Source organism: Copadichromis virginalis, linkage group LG15, assembly GCF_057382275.1.
Source record: "Copadichromis virginalis isolate Kocher_CV1m ecotype Utaka linkage group LG15, C_Virginalis_male_GT1.1, whole genome shotgun sequence".
NCBI classification, from domain to species: Eukaryota; Metazoa; Chordata; class Actinopteri; order Cichliformes; family Cichlidae; genus Copadichromis; species Copadichromis virginalis.
In genome coordinates, this window is record NC_140632.1 from 41,391,347 (window position 1) to 41,400,743 (window position 9,397).

Below are 9,397 nucleotides of genomic sequence, written 5' to 3' on the forward strand. Positions count from 1 at the left end.
AAAGTTAATTAATCTTCACAGAATTTCCTTGTTCAAAATTCTCAATTTTCCAATGAAAATTAACCGTTTTACAAAGAAAATGTATAAAAAATGATTTTGGATCCTTATAGCTAGCTGGACAGTAGGTGCATTTATTGTTTCGGTCTCGCCCAGCTGGATCTTGTTTTGGCTTCAGAGAGAGAAAACTTTGGCTGACAGATGTTCCTAAACAAGCAGCTAGTGTGTAGCTGTAACCGGTGTGATTCTGCGTGTCTGATAAAAAAGTTAAAAGAAAGAAAGACCTCCAAGTAAATAATTTGCCCACTCCAGCTCCTCTCCCACAGGGGAATTGTAGAAAAGGCTGGCATTTATTTTTACATTAAACATAAAGTATGCATTTACACGTAACATATTTGACATAAAATAAAACAAAAACAACAACATGAAATCCGACATAAAAAAGTTAAAAGAAAGAAAGACCTCCAAGTAAATAATTTGCCCACTCCAGCTCCTAGACCAAATACAAACAGTGGGGAAGAGGGTTAGCTCAACCCACCACAACTTCCAAGCTAGCAAGGAGTATATATTCATTTATGGCGCCTAAAACACATTTATGATACACACATACTACACGCAGGGGCGATCGTGGCTCAAGAGTTGGGCGTTTGCCTTGTAATCGGAAGGTTGCCGGTTCGAGCCCCGGCTTGGACAGTCTCGGTCGTTGTGTCCTTGGGCAAGACACTTCACCCGTTGCCTACTGGTGGTGGTCAGAGGGCCCGGTGGCGCCAGTGTCCGGCAGCCTCGCCTCTGTCAGTGTGCCCCAGGGTGGCTGTGGCTACAATGTAGCTTGCCATCACCAGTGTGTGAATGGGTGGATGACTGGATATGTAAAGCGCTTTGGGGTCCTTAGGGACTAGTAAAGCGCTATATAAATACAGGCCATTTACCATTTATAACATCTTACAAAAACAGGCTTAATAATGACAATAATTGAAGCAATCAGAAACATCAGGGTGGCTAAATATGAATTATATGTGTGTTTTACAGTGTTGGAAAGAAAGGACACCCACCTCTCCCACAGGGGAATTGTAGAAAAGGGGAGAGGCAAAAGGGGTGCACTGTATTTATAGGATTGCACCAAAGAAGAAGAAGAAAAGAATGAGGAGGGGCTCTAACTGATAATGAACATAACTACAGGCTTGGAGGTCCTAAAAGTCAGGTATAAAAGGAGCAGTTTGGGGGTTTAGAACACATTTTGTGTAATTATAACAAGATGTGATTTATGACCCTGTTACATTCACTCCCCAAGAATTACACAAAATCCTAAAGAGTACACAAAAAAAATGAAATGTATAAATTAGGGGTGCAACGATATTCGTATCGATATTGAACCGTTCGATACAGTGCTTTCGGTTCGGTACGCATATGTATCGAACAATACAACATTTGTAATTTATTTTATCAACTTTCCTTCTGACGATGCTGTGTTGAGCGCTCAGTGAATCTGCGTTCGACTACTCCGCCTAGGCTGCACTGTCGAGCGCAGATCCACTGAGCGCTCAACACAGACAGCATAGTCAGAAGGAAGAGCGCAGGGCAAGCTAGCAAGACAGAAGTTAAGCTCTCCTTGCAACAGGCAAATTGAACCTCATTCAGTTCTGGCGTTTGGAATTATTTTGGTTTTCATGTGACGTATGACCCTGAAGGTAAGCGAGTCATGGACTAAAGTAAAACAGTATGTTGGATGTGCCATGCAATGCTCAATTACATGGGTGGGAACTAGTGTGTTAGCGCAGTTAGCTCGTTAACGTGTTGGCCGTCTAGCCCCATGCACGGAGCGATCGGCGGTAGCTCGTTAACGGAGATTTGCCGTGTTGTGGCGTTAAGGTCATTTCAACGAGATTAACCTGAAAGCACTAGTGGGAACACAACGAATATGACTGCACATTTACGCCGACATCATCCTAGTGCAAAGACAAAAACAACAAGCATGCTACTAACTTTAGCCGAGTCATTTAGACAGCTGTTAGCACATGATTCTCCTTATGCTGCTGAGAATATAGCCCAGAAGAAGCGGATAGTATAGCTTTTATTTTGGAAAGAGCCATTTCTCTGTAATAAACTCTCTTTTCCAAAGATGAGTGATTCCTCAATCAGATACAGGGCTTGCAATATCGCTAGCCCGACGTCCTGGGGCTAGCGATTTTTTTCAGTCGGGCTACCAAAATCTATCTCTGCCCTGCCCGTCGGGCTATTGTAGGAAGGAAAAATATATGTCAATGCTTTTGCATTCTTTCAGAAATGTAGCTGGGTAATTATGTCATTGGCATCGGTGAGCCACTGTCAATATGTGACATATTGAAATCGCGTTTGAATTTGCGCTTGTTTTTTTGCTTTCACTTTGCAATCGTGCGAACTGTGTATAGAGAGCGACAGCACTGATCTGTGAGTGATGATAATTTGTGCACCAATTCCTCTGACATCGTCTTATTAATCGTTAGCTTACTATGCAAACATGACAAGTGAAATCTCCCGCAGCTTAAACATGTGAGAGGTTGATCGCGCAGAGAATCGCTGAGCTTATGTGAGTCCGTGTATAAAAGCAGCAGGATATATATTTCAGTTCTGCTGAGCCAAATAAGACCGGTCAGGGTGAAGAAGTGACAGCCAAAGAAAAGCTTACCACAAAACGGAGAAGTTATGACAAATCAGACTATAAGGCAAAAAGAAAGTGCAGCTTTATGGTTTCATGGACAAAAGAATTTCTGTGGCTGCAATATGACGAGCTAAATAACCAGGGCTGCACATAAGTGGTCCGCAGGTGCGCATTCGCTGTCAAAATAAAAAACACGCACAAGGGTTAGGGTTAAATTTAAAAACTGTACTTTTGAGTTAAAATATATATTTATAATTTTAATAAATGACAAATTAAAAAGGCATGAACATTTTTTTTGTATCGAAAAAATATCGAACCGTGACACCAAAGTATCGAACCGAACCGAACCGTGAATTTTGTGTATCGTTGCACCCCTAGTATAAATACACCCACAACAACAGATACAGTGGCCTCAAACAAATTCACATCACATATACAATGAATTAGATCAGCAACATAGCTTCCTCCAAGGAGGATAAGAGACCTGAGACCCGCTCAGCGCCTAGCAAGATCCCAGGACACACTATAGACAAAATGAGGTGCCATTTACACCACACAAAACAGGCCATAATATCTATGGGCGTCACCATCAGACTGCACAGACTGACAAAATACAGTCAACTCTGTGCCTCTATTATTCTTTACCAAAAACAATAGCAATGGACAACATACAGCAATAAACAAATGCACACATCGATAACCGCTGCTTGAACAGGTTCAACACCAAGGAGTGTTTTGAGTTGAGCCATTGATTCGATCAAGCGCCGAACTGGTTTGATGATTCTACCAAAACGTGTGGTAAGTCCCTGATCCAAGTCCACATCTTCGGGTTCAAGAGAATGAAAACTATGGGAGTCAGCAGAGGAGCCTGGGGAGGCTCCATCACCAGCCAGCCCACCAAGATCAGGAGCACCAATCATAGGAGGGGTCGCATGAACGCCATCTTCGACTGGGTCAGTGGCGGATTGCTGATGGATCCATGATAGTGTGCAGTCATCACACTCGCCAATGCTGGAGACAGAATCCACAGTATGAGTGGCAGGAGGTACAGCTCCTGTGCCCCCAAGAGATGTCACGGACCCATCCAGGTCAGACTCAGCGGCGCCACTGACAACACTCACAGCAGGATGTGCAGCATCATCATTCAATGTTGTGTCCAAGGGCAAAAAGTTAACTTGAAGTAGCAGGTTGCGATGCACCACACGCTTATGTCCTTCTTTGTCTCTGATACGGCAGATGTGAAGAGCAGGATCCAAGTCGACTACCATGTACACAACAGGTTCCCATTTGTCAGAGAGCTTCCTTTTTCCTCTGACTCCCTTGTTTGCCAACAACGCCTGGTCCCCTAGTGAAAGAGGCAGACCCTTCACCTTTCTGTTGTACTGGTCAGACTGGTGTCTCTGCTCCATCGTGCTGTGTTCCTGGGCTCGGAGCATGGCAGAGCGCAGGTCATCCATCAGTGACTTGACATAGGTATCATAGTCACAAATGGTGTCATCATGAAGGACATCCCGAAACACGAGGTCAACTGGCAACCTTGGGACCCTCCCAAACATCAGGTAGAATGGCGCAAAGCCGGTGGTCTCGTGTGCCGTACAGTTATACACAAACGTCATGGACTGTATCATCTGCGGCCATTTCTGCTTACATCTGGGGGGGAGGGACCGTAACATGTTTCCAAGGGTGCGATTAAATCTCTCTGTGGTACCATTACCCATGGGGTGGTATGGTGAAGTGTGGGATTTGGCAACGCCACCCAAAACCAGAAGCTCTGCGAGCAGCTCACTCTCAAAACTAGCTCCCCGGTCAGAGTGAATGCGCTGAGGGAAGCCATACACACAGAAGAATCCATCCCAGAGCTTTTTAGCAACTCTCTTAGCTGTCTGATCCTGGCATTGGAATGCATGTGCTAATTTTGTGAAGTGGTCAGTAATCACAAGGACATCCACAGACTTGTTGTTGCTGTCCTCAGCTGACCAGAAGTCAATGCACACAAGTTCCAGTGGAGCACAGGTCTTAATGCTTTCCAACGGGGCCCTAGCTGCTGTGAACACGCGTCACATCAATTAAGAGTACCTGAGGAAAGCTAAGCAGACGTTATTTGGAGAGGAGAGGATAATGGCTACTAAAGAAAGAATGCTGTTGGTTGAAAAGCGAGGTAAAACTACTTCAGTGGTGTGGAAACATTATGGGTTTGCGGAGTCCGACGTGGATCAAGTCGATATAGTGTGTAAACTTTGCTACGGTGTTGTAGCTGCACCACAGGGCAACACTACAAATTTATTCAATCATTTGAAGACCGCTCACAAACTGACATACAATCAAACAATGAAGGAGCATAGAGAAAAACCCTCAACAACACATGCTTCATCCTCACAGACCTCCATTCACGCTACCATGTACAACGCGACTAAATATCCCACCAGCTCCCAGAGACACAAGGAGATAACAAACGCGGTAACGTTTTTCCTCGCCAAAGACCAATGCTCAATTAACCCAGTGGACACCCCCGGCTTTAAGAAACTAATCAACACTTTGGACTAGAGATGGCACGATACCACTTTTTTATGTCCGATACCGATATCATAAATTTGGATATCTGCCGATACCGATATGAATCCGATATAGTGTTTTTAATCAACAAAACTGTTTTTTAAAATATCTTGCTGCATTTTGCAAGTCTGCAAGTTCATACTCAAGTTTAAAACAACAACTACACTAAAGCTATTCTGTTATACCTGTATACAAAAAAAATATTTCATAGTTCAGCAATACTGATCAATCTAATAAACTTAAACCTACACCATCCTCCCTATTCTGGTATTTTAAAGAGTACTTAGCATAAATATTAAGCAACCTAACTAATAGGGTTCCAACTCCCAGCAACAACAAAAATAAATAAATAAAAAATAGGGAACCACCCCTCACGCTCCACCTCATGATGCTTAATCGACGTAATCAACCTTAATTTGATGCAGTGTGAAAAAAAATGCACAGAAATCAATTATTTTTCAAGAAATATTAAATAGATTCAACATCTTTCTTCAACAAAATTGCAGACTGCACAGATGGTACCTTCCCAAAGTAAAAAGTACTATAGCTTACTAGGGTATATATATTAGACTTAATAGTTACTATATACAGTAATTGACTTCTATTCATTTTACATCAGATTAAAACTTTGGCTGTCAGATAATTATTTATTAAAAGCTAGACATTTTAAATGAGAATAAGAAAGAAAAGTATGTCTTTGTGCCCCCTTTTCCCAGTTAATGCCCTCTCGGCCCCCCTGGCTAAACTTTGCTAGATCCGCCCCTGCACAGTTACCAGCCGTCAGCTACGTAGAAAAAGATCCTGGAGTAGAAAGTAATAATAAATAAATTCTAACAACAGCTGATCAAGCTTAAACGTGCTGCTGTTGTTCAGCCGCTGGTTTCCTCTTTCTGGTGCAAAGTGGGCCAAAAACAAACAAGAGACACGGACTCGCGACAGAAAAGCCGATCAGCTGATCATTTAAGCAGTTTCACGATTGAAGTAGCAGCCGGAGAGCGAGAGGCAGTCGCTCGTTAAGCTTAACGCAGGAATGCTTTACAAACATTCAGAGATGGACTTACACACTTGCTTTACTTCTCTCGGGGATAACTTTGTCGGAGATGAAATGCCAGGTTGCTAGCGAAGCTCCACATGCTATCCAGACCACCGACAGGTCCCGCATGCCACAGCCGCTCTATCACGTGATGCATACTGCTCCGACGTGCTAACGTTCTGAGGTGAGTTACGGCGTGTTGCAAGTTTTGTGAGGTGCTTTCGTGATATTTAATGGATCGGATTACATTTTTTATTTTTCTCCGATATCCGATCCAGTAATTTAGGTCAGTATCGGACCGATACCGATACGTAATATCGGATCGGTCCATCTCTACTTTGGACAAACGGTATAACTTGCCATTTCGTCACTATTTTAGTCGAGTGGCGATTCCCGCTTTATATGACGAGTGTCATGATGGTGTTGCAAAGGAAGTGGCTACAGCCCAATATTTTGCCACCACAACGGACTTGTGGTCAAGCCGCACCATGGAGCCGTATTTGAGCCTCACGGTACATTTCATTGACATGGATTTCAACATGAAAACGAAATGTCTCCAGACATCATTTTTCCCAGAAGACCACACAGGGCAGAACATAGCTGCAGGTCTGAAACAAGCACTGGCTACGTGGGATCTGGAGGAGCGTAAACTCGTCTGTATAACCACAGACAACGCTGCAAATGTCATACTGGCTGCACAACTGAATGGCTGGATGAGGCTCCAGTGCTTTGGGCACAGATTACATTTGGCCATAGGTGAGTAGGCCTAATTCCTACTGAATATGATGCATAATGTGATTTTCTTTCAATAAGTATACAACATAATGCTTTGAATGAATATAATAAATAAAAAACGATTTAAATTCAGAGATACTTTTATTCATTCTCACAGTCATACACATTTTCTATGAATTATACAAACACATAAATAAGCTACCATCACTTTTTCTTATTCATTCATACGCAAGGAAATGACAATCATCATCCTGATAATGCTTGTTTATATTTTTTATGTTTTTATAGAAAGAGCCATGAAAGATCACAGGATTGAGCGTGCAGTGGGGGTCTGCAAAAAAGTGGTCAGCACCTTTTCATTCAGTTGGAAAAAAAAAGAGAGAGCTGAAAAAGGCACAGATAGACCTCAAACTGCCAGACCACTCCTTAAAGACTGAATGTCCAACCAGATGGGGATCTAGGCAGGCCATGGTTTCCAGAGTCCTTGAGCAGCAGAAGGCCATTGCCCATGTCCTCTCCCAAGACAAAGGAACCAGGCACCTCATCCCCTCATGGCAGGACATTGATGTCCTTGAGGCCATCAACAAGACCTTGGGACCTCTGGTTGAATTCACTGATGCACTTTCTGGAGAGAAATATGTGAGTGTGTCTTTAATAAAACCAACACTCCACCTATTTAACAACTCAATCTTGGCTGAGCAAGATGATGACACAGACCTCTCAAAATGCATCAAGAGGAGAATACTGGAGTACCTAAATGAAAAGTATGGTGACTCACCAACACAAGAGTTGCTTGACATGGCCACTGTCCTGGACCCAAGGTTCAAACTGAGATATGTAAGCGAGGTCAGCCAAGAGACAATAAAAGCCAGACTGACAATGGAAATGAAGTCCATCATGGTATTTATAAAGATACTAAACATCTATCTATCCATCTATCCATCTATCTATCATTATTTATAGTAATTATTTAAGGATTGTATTCTAGAATGCCAAACCCGAGACAGATAAAACTGGTTCCTCATTCTGTGTTGCTGTCATTTTATGTTTGTCCCATTAAAGGAGGCTGCAGTGATGGGGACACCCGTTGGTAACACGGAGGTTGCTGATGATGGTGCATCAAACCAAAAGAAGAGGGAAAAGGGCCTAAGCAGCTTCTTTAAGGCCCCTCACAGCACAGCTCCAGGTGCAGAACATGCTCTTCAACTTGTCCAGGCCATAGCTTTTGAGTATCAGGCCTACCTTCAGGCAGGGACCCTGGACACAGAGGAAGACCCACTGGGGTGGTGGAAGCTATCACAGAACCTCTTCCCACGACTCTCCATCCTGGCAAAGAAATATCTTTGCATCCCAGCCACAAATGCCTCAACAGAAAGGGTCTTTAGTACTGGTGGAAATGTTGTCAACTGCCTGCGTGCATCCCTGAAGCCTGATCATGTCAATAGGCTGGTGATTTTGGCTAAAAACCTTTGAAAGGTTGCAGGAACCATGTTTTGTTGAGCCATTTTGAGATTGTATGGGACTCGGGCCTACTAGTTTTTATTTATTTCTTATAAAAGGTACTACTTTCAGTGTTTAATTTTATTTTTGTTCAGGCAGCAACTTTAGTTGACATACCTCAATGTCAGTTTGATGCAATTGTGCATTGTGTGGCTACACAGCTTGCCTTGATGTTTGGTTATTTGTATGCATAAATATTATGCAGTAGTTTGAAGTTCACTAAACATTAATGTTTACATTTTTTATTTATTTTTTATATTGCAAACATTTGCACGGTTATCAGAATTTGCACATTATTTTATGACAATCTTTAAAGCAATTATTCAATGCATTGTTATTGTTAAATAAATATCGTGAAATAATCGTGATCTCAATTTCATTGAAAATAATCGTGATTATCATTTTTGCCATAATCGAGCAGCCCTAACCATCACCATCCATAAGGTCAGTCTTCTGAAAACTGGCGATAACCCTCACTTTATCCTGATCAACCGAGACACCACCAGCATCCACGACATGACCCAAAACACAGCAGTAATCATTCCGATTCAACTCAGGGCGGCAACGAAGTGACACCTTGACCACATCTCTGGCTTTGCCAGTAAGTCTAGACATTAATATGGCAAACATTTCTTCATCTGTGTCACAGCTGATTCTGTGCAGATAACATCTCATCATGTCCTCCCATTCAGCGATGGGAAATAGATCTGTGTTGTCACCCTTAAAGTATGGTGGAGCTTTGGTGTCTGACTGAACAACAACCTTCAGCTGGGACTGGTCATTGCAGCTCGAGGGCACATTCTGGGGAGACTGTGGCTGGGTGGGGGCTGGCTGGTGCATAGAGTTAAGAGAGGACGTGATATTTTCCCCAATTTGCTTTGCTAAGTCAGTGATCAAGCTGCTCAACATGTCACTAGTGACAGCCTGGGTGTGTGTTTGGC

The 9,397-nt window shown here is 42.9% G+C and overlaps 1 protein-coding gene across 1 annotated transcript; it reads left to right on the forward strand.

Annotated features, from left to right (window-relative positions):
* Positions 1-7,364: 7,364 nt before the first annotated feature.
* Positions 7,365-8,727, forward strand: LOC146693078 (E3 SUMO-protein ligase ZBED1-like). Its single transcript, XM_085431183.1, has 2 exons — positions 7,365-7,856; positions 8,019-8,727. Exons 1-2 carry the CDS (start codon positions 7,425-7,427, stop codon positions 8,427-8,429), a joined length of 843 nt encoding a protein of 280 aa, XP_085287309.1. The 5' UTR covers positions 7,365-7,424; the 3' UTR covers positions 8,430-8,727.
* Positions 8,728-9,397: the final 670 nt, after the last annotated feature.